The sequence below is a fragment of the Homalodisca vitripennis genome, chromosome 3 (assembly GCF_021130785.1).
Source record: "Homalodisca vitripennis isolate AUS2020 chromosome 3, UT_GWSS_2.1, whole genome shotgun sequence".
NCBI lineage: Eukaryota > Metazoa > Arthropoda > Insecta > Hemiptera > Cicadellidae > Homalodisca > Homalodisca vitripennis.
The window spans coordinates 165,521,454-165,539,935 of record NC_060209.1 but is presented as its reverse complement, the minus strand read 5'-3'; the positions used below and the strand labels follow the sequence as shown (position 1 = coordinate 165,539,935).

General features: G+C 31.3%; 1 protein-coding gene across 1 annotated transcript; it reads left to right on the top strand.

Moving 5' to 3' along the window:
* Positions 1-272: 272 nt before the first annotated feature.
* Positions 273-15,693, top strand: LOC124358444 (cyclin-dependent kinase 2-interacting protein-like). The gene is made up of 4 exons (XM_046810740.1): positions 273-295; positions 468-687; positions 1,491-1,611; positions 15,435-15,693. Exons 1-4 carry the CDS (start codon positions 273-275, stop codon positions 15,629-15,631), a joined length of 561 nt encoding a protein of 186 aa, XP_046666696.1. The 3' UTR covers positions 15,632-15,693.
* The last annotated feature ends 2,789 nt before the right edge of the window (positions 15,694-18,482 follow it).

Here is an 18,482-nt window from a genome sequence, read left to right as displayed (position 1 = left end):
TTATTTTAGTAAACAAATGACTTCACTACAATAAAAGGTACGCACGATGAACAAGGATTACATTCAACAGGTATGATAGACCTCACTGCATACCTGTTCTAAACTAAGTTTCTCACTGTAGTTTTTACACACCAAATGAGTGCCTCCAAAAGATACACTAAAATACTAATATTTTACATAATACACAGTTCTTTACGGCAAAAATTGAATATATATATAATAATTATTTATTTAGTAAACAAATAACTTCACTACAATAAACGGTACGCACGATGAACAAGGATACATTCAACAGGTATGATAGACTCACTGCAACAACGTGGGCTCTAATTGCGGATGTCTGGGTATTGACACGTAGCAAAACGGAAGGAACTAATGTTGCCAACTTGTAAAACGTAATTCTGACTATATCAAACAGCTGTCCACTTTTTTTGTTTTATTAACCAATCAAACAATGAACAACACAGAAAACGTGTCAAGTGTCCACCAGGGTTGGCCAGTAGAGTGGGTAGGGATATTTTCATCGGCCACCAGGGTTGGACATCCGATCTGACAGGAAAAAGCAATGAATACTTATCCGAGCTGAGAACGGAAATGGTGGTGGCCACCAGGGTTGGACATCCGACATCAGAGGACAAAGTTAAAAGATCTTTGCTGACCTGGCGTGGAATTAGCGGTGTCCACTGGGTTGGCCATCCGAGGGAAAAGGGTTAATGCATTAATTTTAAAATGTTATGTTTATGTCTGCAAAGTGTTGAATATGTAAATTTACAAAATATTATAGTTGTTAAACAGTTAAAAGCACTTATTTAATAGAAAATTAACTGAATTGAAAAAGACATTTGTGACATACTAACTTTAGCTAACAAAGAAATAAAAGTTATTATAATAATATAAGAATTATGGATGTAATGGTTAATGGATGTCTCTTTTAGTATCAGTGTAGTAGTTTTCTATGAAATACATGTTTTAATATACAATTGTTGAGTTCAGTTCCACTTAACCTTCCTCTCAGTACAACCATAGCTAAATCATATTTTAGGTATTTTTTATAAAATACAATGATTAATCACTAAGTGATGAAATCATATCTGTTCTCAGTGTGATGCAGCATATTCAAGCATCAGAAGAGTCCTGCTAACCATATTTTGCAGTTTTGGGCCTATAAATATATGTGGTTTAATATTTCATAATTACAAATAAATACCATACTAACTAACAAAATATAGCACTTTTATTTTTCTCCAAGAACACAATTTTTTTGGGTGTGAATCATTTATCTCATATAGTTGGCTTATAAAATAACAAATAATGGTATTTCTATCAGCCAAGATAAAGTAGAATAATTTAATTCAGAAACGGTTTTTAATTATTTACTTAGGATCCTGATTATTAATCTAAATCATGCCTGTTAAAACATTGTTACTTGCAGAGCATCTAAGAATATTTCTCTCAAATTACAATAGAATTTAAACTTGTGTTTGTTCTAGTCCAAAGTAGTCGAAAGAATGTTAACTACGAAGACAGAAGTTGGAGGAGTTGTGAAACTGGAGACGCTCAGGAACAGTTCCGACTCTCCCATGTTCCTTACTTGGCCAGCTGATCGTTTTGGTACTATTCAGCATTCTTCAGTATATCTTTTTTACACTAAGCTTTTATAGCATGATGAAATTAACTTTTAGTGTACTTTGGCCTCTTAATTGTACAACTACTTCTAAATACTTTAGTAATATGTAAGCGTCCACTACCCATAAATCAGTTTATTTGCTGTAGTTTTTGTAAGGCATTTAACATGTTCAATACCATTGATGCCACAGTGACGTTGAGTGTGAAATATTTTTAACTGCGGAAATTGTTACTATTTAATAATAAATTGTCATTATTGATATATTAAATGTTTATTTAGTTGTCTAAAAATACAAAATCTACCTTGATTTCAGAAAATCAGTTTTTAAAGTATTGATTATATTTTTAATGTTCAAAACTTAAGTTTCAGTTGTTCTGATTAGTTGACCTCGATTCACACCACTCTCTCTCATGTTTCCATTAGTATTAACTGACTCGGACTCACACCATTTTCTGACATGTTTCACTATTATTATTTGGGAGATGAGTGAGTTTAGGATTATGACGTCCTCAACACCATTAGTACTGATGATGCAACGGTGGCGTCATAGTACTTTTTATTTAAAAAGTAACATTCCATCTACAAAAATGATCTTAAAGTCAATTGTATTATTATTATAATATATATATTATATGCATATAAAATATATATGGCTTATATTATATATATATATATATATATATATATATATATTATATATATATATATATATATGCCTAAATAACATAAACCACAGCATAGAAATGTATAATATCAAGAGTTTCAATACAACTATTTGGTCAAATTTTTGTGTGTCCACACTGTTAGTACTGATGGTGCCATGGTGGCAATCAGAGTAATTTATATATATAAACATTTTTTTCATTATATATATATATATATATATATATATATATATATTATAATTATAATGCTAAATTAATACAATAAGTTAAAAACTAAGTTTGGGTTTTACAGGTGTTATACCCCAAAATAGGACTGAGCTTGGTCATTTTAATTGAATGTGGCAGGAGCCTATCCATCCTATTTAATGTTTTTGTATATTTTCAAAAAGTAAATTTTATAATGGTAGAAATTTGTTTTAAATATGGCCATGCTATATTTGATAGCTTTTGTCATTAAGTTTCTGAAAAAATTTATTTTGGTGTAGGTTTCCATCACAGGAGTGGCAATAAAATACAAAAATCACTTTTCTATGCTCTATAGAAACAAATATAGATAATTCAAGTTTTTTCTTTGCTAAAATGTTTAGATTGCAAATACTTTTAAAATAATGTAAATACAACGTGACATGTATTTACATTTGAAAGCATTTTTGAGATTTGAACATGGAACCCTCCACTTTTGGGATACCCTGTAATTTTACAGAGATGAAATTATTTTAAATTAATTCTTTAGAGTCAATGTAATTGAGAATCTGTTTAAACTAATCTCTGGAGTTTGCTATTTAACCTCTAAACATTTGAGGTGGTTTGAAACACCCTGTATATCTCTAGTCTGGAATAGAGTTTATGGAATGTTGGCCAGGAAAAATAGTCTTGCTTATGCTTGTCTATCTGCATATACAAACTTTTATCGATGGGTTACAACTTTCATACTTATTATTTTATTGTATAGTTGTACATACAAGAATGTGTTCATATTATATGTAATGTATTTAGTTTAGAAGTAAGTCTTTGGCTAGTGCATCTTACTCTATAAAATTACATGCATTATGATAAGGCCATTGAGAATTAATGATTTTTAACAGAAGTAGGCAATTCATTTACAAACATTGAGCAGCAGTTTTAGCCCATTGCTGATTCCAATTATTTTTATTTGTTAAAAAAATAATATTTTATCTATTACATTAATCCAATTATAGACAATAACTACTGTATTTTAATAGAGGCTAAAGTAAATACACCTCCATGTTAAATCTTTGAAGGGTACATATTTCCCTTTGCCACCATTTAGTGATACAAAAAATCAGTAACACAATGTTTCGAGATCTGCAATCTGATCTTTTCTTCAGGTAAATAACTAAACCTAACACAAAATTAAAATCTAGGTTAAAATAAACAAATCATACCAGAGCATTATGACATGCATAAGTCAGGAATCACAACCACCCTGTTGTGTGACAAACTTCACTAAACTCTAAAAACATGCATTTAATAAAAACAAAATACAACATTAATTGGTGAAAACAACTACAGAATACAGGTCAAAATAGGTCTGTATCAGTTAATCAACCACCTTCGACTGACTAGGGACCAATAGTAAATGGCAGAAACAAGATGGCAGCAAAAATAATAATACAAAAAAATTTCAATTAAAAAACAAAATTTTATATTTAGTGCAAATTGATATGAAATTCGTGTAAAAATATAATGATTTGGTTTTTATTTTTTATTTATCATTATTATTTATATTTTATATCAGCAATTTATACATGTTTGTAAAACGTCCAGTATCCGGATGTTGGCACTGAAAAGGTTAAACGTGATTAACAAAAGCAAATATAGCACTATTCTGATTTACTGACTGGAATTATTCTTCTGGTTTGTTTTCACTTATTTATTACTGATTGAGGATATCTATTGTTATCTGAGCATAAGCTCTTAGCTTTATCAAATAACGAATAGGCCATATTCTTCCTTGACAGATTTTTGATGGTTTTGATTGACAATTTAAATATTTTGTGTGTGTGTGTGTGTTTTCGAAAAAACAGTAGTTTAAGGACATCCCTATCTCTTAAAAAGGGGGAAAAGGGAAGATTGTTTTGAACTTCCACTTCAGTTGTGAGGGGGATGGAAAAAATAAATACTATTAATATGATTCAAATTGTGGATTTTGGGAAGGCCATAAATTTGGGGAATTGGAAGTGGTTGGGAATGGTGAAGAGTTAATTTAGATCATAAATTATCTGAAAAATATATTGTGTGTTTTCTGAACCTGTTTGCTACTTTACGTTCAAAAGAATCAGTTGGGTTTTTATTTAAAACTGTATATTTTCCAGTGTTTAAAGTTTCCGTAATCTTTTCTTCATATATACTGAGTCCAAATACAACAGTAGTGTTGCCTTTATCGGCTGGTAAGATTTTGACTGGCAAGGTGTCGTCTTTCCCAAAAGATTGACATGGTCTTTTCCTCCTCTATTGTTAAATTAAGGCTTTATGGGAGGAAATTTCCTGAGCAAAAGACTGGCCTCACAACGAAACTGGTCACCCTGTTCCTCAGATAACTGTGCAACAGCCGACTCAATTCCAGTTACGAATACAGTACCTTTACCAACTTTTGTGTCACTAAAAAAGTTTAAACCTTTAGATCATGGTTGTGATTTCTGACTGATGCATATCAGAATGCTGTTGAATGATTTGTTTATTTTAACCTAGATTTTAATTATGTGTTAGTTTAGTTATATACCTGAAGAAGAGATTAGATTGCAATCTTCAAACATAATTTTACTGATTTTTGTATCACTGAACGATGGCAAACATCCAGAAAAATCATGTTTTCTTCACAATCCTTCCATTGTCAAAAGCAAACTTCAAACAAAGAATATTTCCCTTTTCTCAGTTTCTGAATTATTATTTCATTATTCTAATTTAGTTTTCTTACAATATGTCATTAAAAGTAGTGATTTTTACTTTCAGTGAGTTTCTGGTTACTGATATCTGTGAGTCTTTCAATGATTATTGTTACAAAATTTAAATACTGTATTATTTTTATTGTAACAGATTGAAACCTGGAGTGTGATTTACAAACGCATATGAGACTGAGCTGGCATTGAAGATATATATCAAGGAGAATGTGGCCCACACAACAACAGAGGCTAACCTCATGTTCCTCCTGGCTGCATGGGCACATCAACCGTATGTGGAGACAAGCGTAGATGTAGCACTAGAGGCTCTGCTCAAGGAAACGGGTCACAGATAATGCATGACCATAGTTTTTCACTTTGTAAATACAAACTGTACATTAAACTGTATAAATACAATCATGTACTTTATTACTGTTGCCTAATTTTACTACAGTAGAAGTTCAACTAACCAAACTAAAAGACTACTTCGGATATGGAAAAAATCTGGATTTGAAAAGTGCAATAAAATATCTTAACTTATAGATAAATTCAATATTATTATTAAAAATTATTTATATAATTATGTTACCCAGCTGTAACATACAGGTATAATCTAACTGCGTACTGTTATTTCTTGAGTTTAACATCGAATAGAACCATGCAATGTTCCACGTCCCGCACATCAAAAAGAGATGTAATATCTTCAGTAAAATTTTGTTCATGCTTTCTAAAAGGTTATTAATTTTTTTTAACTCAGTTAACCTAGTGGCTTGATTAGTCGGAACTTCGATAACCAGACTTGTACTGTAGTTTACAATCTACTGAAAGACCTTTTAAATTTTTATTTGATGTATAAGTGTAAGATTGTTGTAAGGATCTTAAAATACATAAAATAAACATATTAAACTGTCATAGGCACCAATACAGACTGCTCATACTTCTATATAAGGTGTATATTTTAATAATGCCACCTTTGGTGTCTCAAAAACGATTAAACTTACAGGGAAGTTTAATTTGGAGCATTTCACCTACTTTCAGTAACAATAAAAAAGTTTTTAATTTCAACATTTTCTGCCATTTTTCCAATATGGCAGACAATTTATAAATTTCTTATAAAACATTATATTTTCTTCACTTTTAGCATCTAAATCAAAATTATAAAATGCTTTTGTTCTTTGTATTTATTCCTTTTCACTTACTTGTTACAGCCTTCGTAAGTATTTAAAACTTTCAAGTTTTGACATGTTTAAGAACTGATGAGTAGTTAATTTTGAACATAGTAAAATAGGAAATAACTTTATTGCTAATTTTAATCATAATATTTTTTATCTTAATGCACATAAAACTTTAAAAAAAATGTAATAGTCAATTAATTCAGCAATGATAAAAACAATTTTTTGTACTAATGGCCGTATTTTTTATTGAACCAGAAAATCGGTTTCCTTATATGTCAAATTTAAATTAAATTTCCAAAATGAGAAGCAATGTTAAAATTTTCTATTTAGAGAATTATTAATTCTCCTCTGTACTACACAATAACTGCATAGGTAATATCATTTATTTACAATGAAAATATAAAGAATTGCAAGATTTGAAAATCATCATGTAATGGAATCAATTTTTTACAAAATTAAATTTTTGTATTTTATTTAAATTAATTGGATTTTAGAATTTGCTCAACTTGAATGCATCAGCAAGTAGTCATAGAATACAGCAATAGTTAAACTTGAAAAATAATGGTTCCGTCTCATGCCCAACCATAATAATAGTCCATGCCATGAATAACAGTACTTAACCCTCCTCTGCCCACCGAGTCAGAACAAGTTGGTTGCAGTTTTACTTGACAGTGCCCATCAGCTTGGAGTGATTCTGTTTGTCGTCTTTATATATACCACATAATAACTTCTTGAGCCTACTAAGCCTCTTAGTATATTTTATTTAAATGCCCAGTCCATATAAATAAATTAGATTTATTAGATATATTTTTAAGTAGTATTTAAATGTGATATTTTTATGCAAAATGAGCATTGGCTCTATGAGGAAGAATGTTCTCTATATATACCACAGATCTATGTAATTGCAAGTATGTACTGTAAGCAAAAATTAAAAAATAGAGGTGGTGGTACTGTTATATTTATAAAGAAATGCATTGAATTCAATGATATAAATTTTTATATGAATTTTGTTCTGACAGTGATTTTGAAATTACAGCTATTATCCTGCCTAAAAATAATTTAATAATTGCCACATTGTATCGTAAACCAAATTCCAATACATCTTTATAATTTTAGATCAATTAGAAACATTTTTATCTCTATTTTAAATGATAAATACAATAACCTTTCATTAAGCAATTACAGCAGATTTATAACATCAAAAATATAATAAGACCAAAATTACAGGGAGATGCTCAATTATTTTTTTAATCTGTTTATGGATTCAATTTAACACATATTGGCTCACTCGAAGAGCCCAACAAGAGGCGATTGCATGTTTAGATAACATATCGTAGTTTACAAATCGTCGCTAGAGATCATACCTGGACTTGTCATGTAATAGGCAGTCTCATCATATCCGATCATGCAGTGAGTATTTTGTTAGAGTTTCCATACACCATTTGTAATTGATGATAGCTGTTATAGATAAACTTAAAAATACTAAGTACTCAGGAGCAATTTTAAATTGCGTAGAGAAAATTATATCACAAATAAACTGGATGAAGCTTAGTAAGTTTCCCTGTGATAGACGAATTCATACGACTATTTTAATTTAATATTGGACAAATTCTCTTTCGAAAGAAAGACTGCCAAAATTTAAGGAACACTAAAATGTAAGAGAGTTCTAATAGATTGAATATAAAATTGTTCACTCCCAGAGCTGAAAAAGACCTTAAAAGAATATGTAATTACTTTATATGATAGCGTTATCTATGAGAACAAATATAAATACAACAAATTGAGGATTTTAATATAGAAATAATTATTTTACCAGGCTAAATAGATTATATAGCGTAGGAGAATAACTCATGCTAAGGAAAAATAGCAAATAATAAGGACTTTATCACAAACCTATATCCTTTTTTTATTCCCTCAATTTTCAGTTAAGATTTTTGAATCGTGTATCAAAACAGCAGCGTTAATGCTTCTATTTACTCAATAAATGGACATTATTTATGTGATGAGCAGTTTGGATTTATGTTAGGACAGAGAAACACTGTCAAGGCTGTTAAAGAGTATAGCTAGTGAATAGTATTATTGATGGAATTTTTGAAAAAAGCCAATGTATGTCTTCTGCAGTGATTGATAGGACCTTGAGTAAAAGCATTTGGTTGCATATGTCACGAATTTGGCTATATTTTAAAAACAATTACCTATGGTATTTAAGGGCAATTGAACTACAATTATTTTAATAAAAAAAATCCTAATTTAAAACTAATAGAAAAACAAATGGTTGTTCAGGACAAAGATAAGTCTGGATTTTTACGAGTTAATTGAAGTTGGAGTACCATAAGGTTCTTGTTACTGGTGGCCTTTTTTATTTTTGATTTGCTGTAAATGATGTTTCCTGCCAACATATGTTCTCCTTGTTACACATACGATGTTATATGCTGATTATACAACTCTCTCTGAATTATAGTTAGAATGGCTTAGATAAAACTGATAAGAGAGGAGAGGAGGAACTGGTTTTAAGAAGAAAGTCTCTAGTTAATGGTTTGAAGCCAACTTATTACTTGTTTAATCGATAAAAACAACTGAAAAAATAATTGTTTTCTTTAAATTATAACAATTTATATAAAGGATGTAAATAAAACCTGTTTAAGTTTATTAGGAATTACATCTGGATTAAGTAGACTGGGTTGGGACCATCATATTGAAACAATTTAGTGTAAGAAATTGTCGAAGAGGTTGTCTATCTATTATGGTTAAAATTAAGAAAACTGTATTACCTTAGACATGCTAATTTCAACTTATTATGCTTTTTTTTCACTCACATTTAAGATATGCAGGGCCGCATTTAACAAATTCGGCTCCCCTAGGCCCTACAGACCAAAGAAGCGCACACCCCCCCCCCCACCCCCCCCCAGAGGACTCTTGATTACACTGACGTAGAAAATCCAAGTAAATTTCTTAATTAACGTTAATTTTGTATGAACGATAATTACAATAGTATATATATATATATATTAGAGGAGTGTTTTGAGAATAAATAAAAGCAATGATGAACCAATGAATGAGTCAACGCGTCGCACCCCGGAACCCTAGTTGACCATTGGCCACCCGCCCCCGACCTGAGCGCGCCACCACCCGCCGCCGCATACTTCTTTCTTTTGTGTACTTAATAAAATTTTTATGGCGCCCCCTAAAATTTTGCGCCCTAGGCCTGGGCCTAGTAGGGCCTATAGGGAATAATACGGCAACTCGAAGATACTGGAATAACATTTTGGGGCAATAGTCAGTGGTGTAAAAAAAGCTTTTTAAATGGCAGAAAAAAGGCATTGGAGAGCTATTAAGGAATGTACCTGAAAGAGGAAACATGTTGTACACCAATTTTTAAAGAAACTAATATAATAATTGACAGAAAATTCAAAATTTGGTTATGTCTTATATTGTTGTTTAGTGGAAATGTTAAAATTAATCATTATGTAATTTTTTATACTAGAAAGGTAAAATTCATAGTTTATTTTACCAGAAACAATACCATAATTCTAGGATTTTAACCTTCTGTCAAAACTTGAAAAACGTAAAAGCAGCCACATATATATGAAAATTTAAATAGCACTATTTAACAGAATTCACCAAGGAAACAGCTTGGTCGTCTTTACCTATAAAAAGGATTTGAAAAATAGTAGGTGGAAAAGGCTAGGTGTTAAAAAGAGGAATGTATTTTATTTATCTGTTGATAGTTTTTTTAGCTGTGATACTAGCACTATACATTTTTTAAAACTACATTGATTAATATTTGTTTTTTATTCTATTTATTTTCTGTTGGGTTTGTGTAATTAAGTGTATATTATTGTTTTATTGGTTATCATAGTGTTTAGTACTAGATTATTTATATTAATTATTTATTTAATTATTATGAACTAACGTGTTGTTACCTGTTATCACCATTATAGGTTACTACTGAGTATTTGAACATAACTGTCCTTTAGACAGAGATTTATATTTATATTAAGGAAAAATAAATGTTAAATTGTAAAATCTGACTTTTGTTCAATTGCAACATTATTTTTACAAACATGTATAATTATGTTTTTTAAGTAACTAAAACTTTACACATCAGTGGTTTGTAATATAAAATAAATAAATTATAACAATAATAATTTGTCAATAAGTAGGTCACAGTTACTTAAAAAATTAAACTTATAAGTATTTCAAATTTTAGATCTATTTGTTGATATCTCACAAATATATATGATGCGTCGGCAGCCTGTTACTAACATTGCCACGCATAGTATAATATGGACCTCCTTTTTCAAACCTGGAAATTAAGGACATGTCTTGGCTCTCTTATAGGATATTGAATGAAATGAATCCATTCATAGGGAAAAAGTCAAGCAGCCACATTATCAATAAAACCAAGCTCCACAAACACGGCGGTCTACAGGAACTCCAAGTCCGCTTTATTGCCCGACGAAGAGAAATGAAAGGCACCATTTCTGTAGGAATTCAATGAAACTCTTTCAAAGTTTACCTACAATTAAGCATGCCCCAGGAAACAATTTTTTCCGTAACTCCAAAGATAGATTCTATGTGATCAAAGTAGATGGTATGGGGCGGAGGATCTCTACACTACAAACCCCTGGCAAGACGGCTGAGGAGCGAAGCACATCGACCAAAGCCTCTTGCAGATCCTGGTCCTAACATGAATGTGTCATGTAAGCTTGTCCATCAAACATGAGAAGAGGCACAGGAATTTGTATGAAGAAACTTGCCTTCAAATTATATTACTGTCCAGTTTTAATATTGGACTATGGAAGTTTGATTTTTTGTGATTATTGCCTTTCATTGATACTTAATCACTTTTAGTTTTTCTTTTCTATTTAACTTATATAATGACAGTTGACATGAAACCATTTTTTAAGGTCTTTTAAATGGAGGGACTCAGTTCTTAAGGCCACAGGGGTAATAGGGGACTGTGGCTCTGGTATGGATTTAAATTTAAGAAAGTGTTTTAAGCCTTATATCAAAATGAAAATAAATATTCTGTTGACTTCTTTAGCTTTGTGTTATCTATATTTTGTTTGTGTGTTTATTATTGTTTTATTTTCAAGGTTTAATACTTCGTGATTCTTGTATTGAGTTTTTTTCAATTTTTCATTATTTTCATTTACGATGGTACCACCATATTACTTTTGGTTTGCTTTTGCTTTTAGAATCTAGTGTTTTTGTCACAAAATAGATTCTTTTTTCAAAATTGATCCTTACTCTGTAAAGCTTTTTTTACATTCATTCGATTTGCTTGTGTTGAAGACTGTCCACATTTTTAAAGTTGATCCTTAAAACGTTTTTACGTCGTTACGGTTTCTGATCCTTTTTCAATCCTGCAAGCCTCCACTTATTCTTGGGTTTTTTACTAATGTTGATTTTTTTTTTTTGTTTTGAGATTGGGGATTTCAAGTTGAAATGAGTGGTTAAATCATTTTTAAAAAATTCATCATAACTTTTTCATTTGTGATAATGTGAATATGGAAAATCCCAAATTTTCTCTTTGAAGTTGGTTTTATGGGAGTATTCAGGAAGAAAAAAGTGTTTGCTAATAATTTTATTGGTGAGAAAAATTTGTAATTCAACTTTAAAGAAAACTTTAACGAGCTGTGGTCCGAGAGAAAGGCATATCAATGTATGTCAGCCATTTATTACTTTGACCAGGAAATTAAACAGTTTGTCAGGACGCTTTTAATAACCGTTTTTTAGATTTTCCCGTCGGATTCAGTGAAAAAATTTCAAATGTTATGTTGCATCCTAATTATATCACGAAGAATGGCTGTCTTCATTACAGTTAAAATTATTAAAATACAACACTTATAAATTTCCACAAATAAAAAGTTATAAAATCTGGACTCTTCAACAAATTAAAAATTTAAGGTATATAATTTGAACGAAAAATAAGATCTCACATTGTGAGATCTATATGGAAACAACTGTATCTAGTTTTTTAATACACAGGTTGGGACACAACTGTACAATTTCAACATTAAAATTGATAGTGCTCACAATATAATTTTAAAATTCTTTACTATATTTATATACTTCTAGCTCTCTTAATTTCATCATATTTGTTTTTATCACATTACTGCACAGACCACTCTCCAATTCAAATCGTTTCTAATACGGACAATAAATCTTTATTTGTTATATTTCTTTAAAGAATTACTAATAGCGTCAACATTTAATACATAGTGAGTATGGTTTAAATTTAATATATTTTAGTGTGAGTCAAATCTTTCAAATTGATGGTTTTTGACCGTTGGACAAACGTCCTTAAATTTAGGTTGCGGCTCGGGAGTTCACTCATGAAAAAAGTTGTAACGCCGGACTGGGGTAACGTGTACACATTGCCCCGTCCAGTGGGTCCGCCGGCACGGGAGATAAAGCAGATTAACTATGTTTTATTCCGTGAAAAATAGTTGGGGCTGTTGGGGTGGTAGTGCTTTAGATTTCGTCGATTTACAACAACTACAACAATAAAAGGTAAATAATTGTACACCTGATTTTTCAATTATCGTCAATACTATGATTGATTGATTTAATTGTACTAGATTGACACCATAAAAAGTTGAGAAACTGAGTTTATAGGTTATTGTCATATTTATTGACAAATGTTGATAAGTGTTAAGTAAATTTATGAGTTTAAATCACTTCTGCACAATCAATCGTAATTCAGTCCGATTGAGAAGAATACAGCGCGTATTGCAAGTCAAAACCATTTTAAAATAACAAATTATAAACCTTCTAACCTGTCCATATACAGTGCCGACCAAACCAAAACGAACTAAACCGACCAATCACCACGCCGCGAAGTGTGATGAATTCTAAACTGTGTTTAGCCACAGAAATTTTCAAATTCCAATTTTAGTAAATGTTTTATATCAACTTTACCCATTGTACAATTAACAAATTTTAATTAATTTCAAATTATGTACAATGTTTTAGTAAACAAAAATATATTTCTATAGTTATAAATTTTGTGCAATTCTTATTTTCATTCTATTTCTTTGTTCCTATTGTGCAATTTAATAATATTCATATTCAATAAAATATTCTACCGAGATAAAAAGACGTTGTCACGTAAAATCTTCCGCCCGTAAAACGCGACTTTACAGGGCAACCACATAAAATTTTTTTAAGCTTTTAAAGGTTTCACTGGGTCCTCCAGTATAATTGAATTCCGTCCCAATTGTAATAAAAGGGGGAGTGTGGTTCAAGTAACACATCTTCTCAGCTACCCTCTTGATCGAGCATTGCTCCTCTTGCTTTGTGATTTTATGTATATTCGGGTAGGATGTTGAATGAGCTTGGCCACCCATGTATGCATGGTTTCTACTGAATACAATGCGGTTCTATGTGCTCGGTAAAGTGAAATTTGCAGCCCGGCGGGTGGTGTTTGTATGTATAGCAGGGTCTCTTCCCCTTGTCAAGTTGTTATTGTTTTACATACATTATTAACTTGTAGCATGTACATGAGATACTACAGTTAATATAATTAAGGCTCAATGAAAGCTATTTCGACAAGTATTCTTCTGGGCTGTAAAACCTGCAAGAATTCGGATGCACTTTTTTTATAGAATAAAAGAGGTCTTTGTAGACTTTATTATTACTTGAATACCCCCAAACTGAAAGACAATATTTAAGATCTGAGAGTCAAAGATCCTGCATAGGTAAAGCCATAATTACAGTTTTGTTTATTACACTCAATGGCCTTAATCCTCTTGACTACATAAGATTCCCCCCTTTTCCCGAAAGCCATGCTTTCTTACAGAGGTTTGTCAACATGTGTGGTCCATTTTTAGGACCCATTGTCAAATTCTGTAACACCTAGATAATTCTGGCTTCATTCTAGGTTAATTTTTAAAGAGTGGCTAAACATAGGTACTATGTAACCAGTGCATGGCTCAGCATTCAGTTCCAGGCTGGCAGCCTTGTATGTCTTGCCCCAATGGGTTAAATCTATTGTGACTTTTAAATTATTTTCTTTATTCAAGTAAACAATAAAAATTAATTTTACTATAAGCTATTATTAACTATTAATTTAAAAGATCAATTCTGTAAAACATCACGTACTTCATGCAAACAAATTTTCATTAAGACACAAATGTACAAATAATTGAGAACATGAGCTAGTAATTTCATGTGTTTAAATACAACCAATCAGCTGATTAATCAACAGGTAAAAAATGGGGTGGGGGGGGGGGGGGGTGGGGGGGGGGGGGGGTGGGGGGGGGGGGGGGTGGGGGGGGGGGGGGGTGGGGGGGGGGGGGGGTGGGGGGGGGGGGGGGTAGCCAATTTTCTTCTCGCCCGCAAGGAAGGAAGGCCAAAATCCTTTCTCAAGCTCTCAACCGGAACGTCCAGATATGAGTAGCCAAGCCGCAATCCCATCAATCTTATGAATTTAGTCTGCAGCCGCTCCAGAGATTCAATGCTTTTATCGGCCTTTTTCTCCTCTATTGTTAAATTGGGGTTTGTGGGAGGAATTTTCCTGAGAAAAAGACTGCTCTCACAACAAAACTGGTCATCCTGTTCCTCAGATAACTGTGCAACAGGCGTCTCAATTCCAGTTATGAAATCCAGTGCATTTACCAATTTTTGTACCAAGTAAAGTTTAAACCCTTAGATCATGGTTGTGATTCCTGACTTTTGCGTGTCAGAATACTCTGGTGTGATTTGTTTATTTTAACCTAAATTTCAATTATGTGTTAGGTTAGTTATTTATCTGAAGAAGAGATCAGATTGCAGATCTCGAAACGTAATGTTACTGATTTTTACTGTATCACAGAAAATGTCCGGAAAAACCCTTTTTCCTTTGCAATCCCTCCATCGTCAAAAACAAACTTCAAAAAAAGAATATTTCCCTTGTCTCAGTGTCTGAATTATTATTTCGTTATTCTAATTTAATTTTCTTATAGTATCCTATTAAAAGTAGTGATTTTTACTTTCAGTGAGTTTCTTGTTACTGATGTTTGTGAGTTTTTCAATGATTATTGTTACAAAATTTTAATACTGTATTATTTTATTGTAACAGATGAAACCTGGAGTATGATTACAAACGCATATGAGACTGAGCTGGCATTGAAGATATATATCAAGGAGAATGTGGCTCACACAACAACAGAGGCTAACCTCATGTTCCTCCTGGCTGCGTGGGCACATCAACCGTATGTGGAGACAAGTGTAGACGTAGCACTAGAGGCTCTGCTCAAGGAAACGGGTCACAGATAATGCATGATCAGAGAGTTGTTCACTTTGTAAATACAAACTGTACATTATACTGTATAATACAATCTTGTACTTTATTACTGTTGCCTAATTTTACTACTATAGTAGTTTAACTAACCAAACTAAAAGACTACTTCAGATATGGAAAAATCTGGATTTGAGGAGTGCAATAAAATATCTTAATTTATAGATAAATTCAATATTGATTATTAAAAAAGATTTATTTATATAATTATGTTACCCAGCTGTAACAAACAGGCATATTCAAACTGTGTGCTGTTATTCCTTGAATGTAATATCCAATAGATCCATGCAGTGTTCCACATCCTGCATATAAAAAAAAGATGTAATATCTTCAGTAAAATTTGGTTCATGCTTTTTAAAAGGTAATTTTTTTCACCCAGTGGCTTGATTAGTCGAACTTCGATAACCAGACTTGTACTGTAGTTACAATCTACTGAAAGAACATTTTAATTGTTAATTGATGTATGTGTCAGTTTAACAGGGATAAAGTTTGTTGCAGGATCTTACATTTATTATTATTTATTAAACAAAAAATCAGTAGCACTTTGTTTCGAGATCTGCAAACTGATCTCTTCTTCAGGTAAATAACTAACCTAACACATAATTACAAACTAGGTTAAAATAAACAAATCATACCAGAGCATTGTGACATGCCTAAGTCAGGATTCACAACCACCATGTTGTATGTCAACTTCACTAACTCTAAAATAAAAAAGGACTTAATAAAAAAACTAAACAAACACAACACTAATTATTAATACTGAAATACAGAATACAGGTCACAATATGTCTGCATTCGTCTACCAACCACCTACATCAGTCATTAGTGCAACCGTGATATCAGAAGATGGTTTAAAAGTTACGTATACTTGAAACTATCGTGCAAAAGGGAATTTTTTTTTAAAAGATGTACATTACTGAAAAACCTAATTCTTTAAGAATAAATGGTTTCTTTTTTTGAAGGTAACATAAATCTAGGTTTGTAATAGCCACAAAACTATAATTATAGACAAATATATAATAATTAACCTTATCAAGAGTTCCATTACTAAAACAAATTGTGGAAATGTTGACAAATTAAAGTACTATATATTTGTCTAGAGGGTTACTTTAAGTATTAAAAAATTTGGAAATTGAGAAGGAAACAGGATTTTTCCGGACATTTGCCATTGTTCAGTGAAACTGTTCGAACGTTTCACTGAACGAAGACAAACGTCCGAAAAAATCCTGTTTCCTTCACAATCCTTCTATCGTCAAAAACAAACTTCAAACAAAGAATTGGAAGTTGAGTTACTCCACAATGCTTGTCTACCCATAGCAATGCAAATAAAAATAAACTGTTTGTTTTTTATGCAGATCAATCTTTTTAAGGAAGTAATGTATTTTGGGAGGACAAGAGTTAACATTCTGATTCAACAGGTTGTGCATACTGCTTGATTTTAGTGTGGCTCAAAGTGACAATGAAAGTATCTTGTCAGCTGTGACAACATTTTATAAATAAATGTTGTGCAACAATAAATAATGTTATCTACTCAAAGCGACTGTTGCATTGTTTACTTTAATAACTGTAAACTCTTTTATGTGAGGTTTAATCCATTGGAGAAGTATTTATTGAGGCCTCTGCAATACCAGTGGTGGCTGCAATTAAATTGGGTAAAAATGAAAGACTAGTTAAAGCTTTATAAAATTAAATTTTAAATTTTTGTAAACAAGCATTTGTTTTTAGATTTTTCTTGGTATTTTTCAGTTACTTCCTAACTAACTTTAACATACTTTACCCACAATATTACAATGTTTTTACATAAATACAATTGTCATGCATATGTCTAAATTAATAATCTCAAAAATAAAATAAGCTCAAGAAATATATTACGAGTAAACTTGTTCACTACTCAAGATACAGACACGGACAAAGAAGCCAGTTTGGCTCTCAAGGTAAATTTGATTAGTAGACCTGATTTATCAGAAAATAGTCACGTTACTATCGACAATAATAAAGTACTGTATTTTATTAGGATTACGAATACGGATAACGGTAATAAATGGAAATCGACCATTGTGTTTGGAAGAAAAGTGACTTTTTCTAATGAACTGGTAATGAAATAGTGATATCAAATGAGAATTATTTTTTATTCACTACACACAACATTACTTAACAATTAATTAAACATTCTGTACAATTTGAAAATAATCCAATTACTTTCATCTTCATGTTCTTCATTTCATGTTCAGTGTTTCATTCTCGCACAAACCATGATCGACAAACAGTTTTAGTGCACGGGAAATAATAACGTCTTCCACATTTCCATCACTATCAGTATAATCAGAATTGTACTCTTAACTAATAACAAAGCAACTACTGAATCTCTCAGTTTTTTTACACCCATTACGATCAATTTCACAATACAAAAACAAACAACATACCTAACCTCGCATTTAGCAGCTGACAAACAAAAACAATGACAGAATGTTTCAACAGGTTGTCAATTCATTGCTGCCAGTAACAAAACAAAATGAAATGTATTATTTACTTAGTAAAGGAACCAGTAAAGATCATTGCAACAGTATATGTTGGATATTTTCAGAACTATAATGGCCAATTCAATTTTTATTCGTACAGTTATATACAGAACTTTGAACACGTCAGCATGTATAACATAATATAATGCAACAAACATGTATATTATTTTTAATAACTAAACTTACACATCATGTTTGTAATATAAAATAATATATAAAACCGTCATAATTTGTCAATCAAGTAGGCACACTTACATAAAAAATAAATTTTTTTTTCAATTTTAGATTTATTAACTGTTGATATTTCACG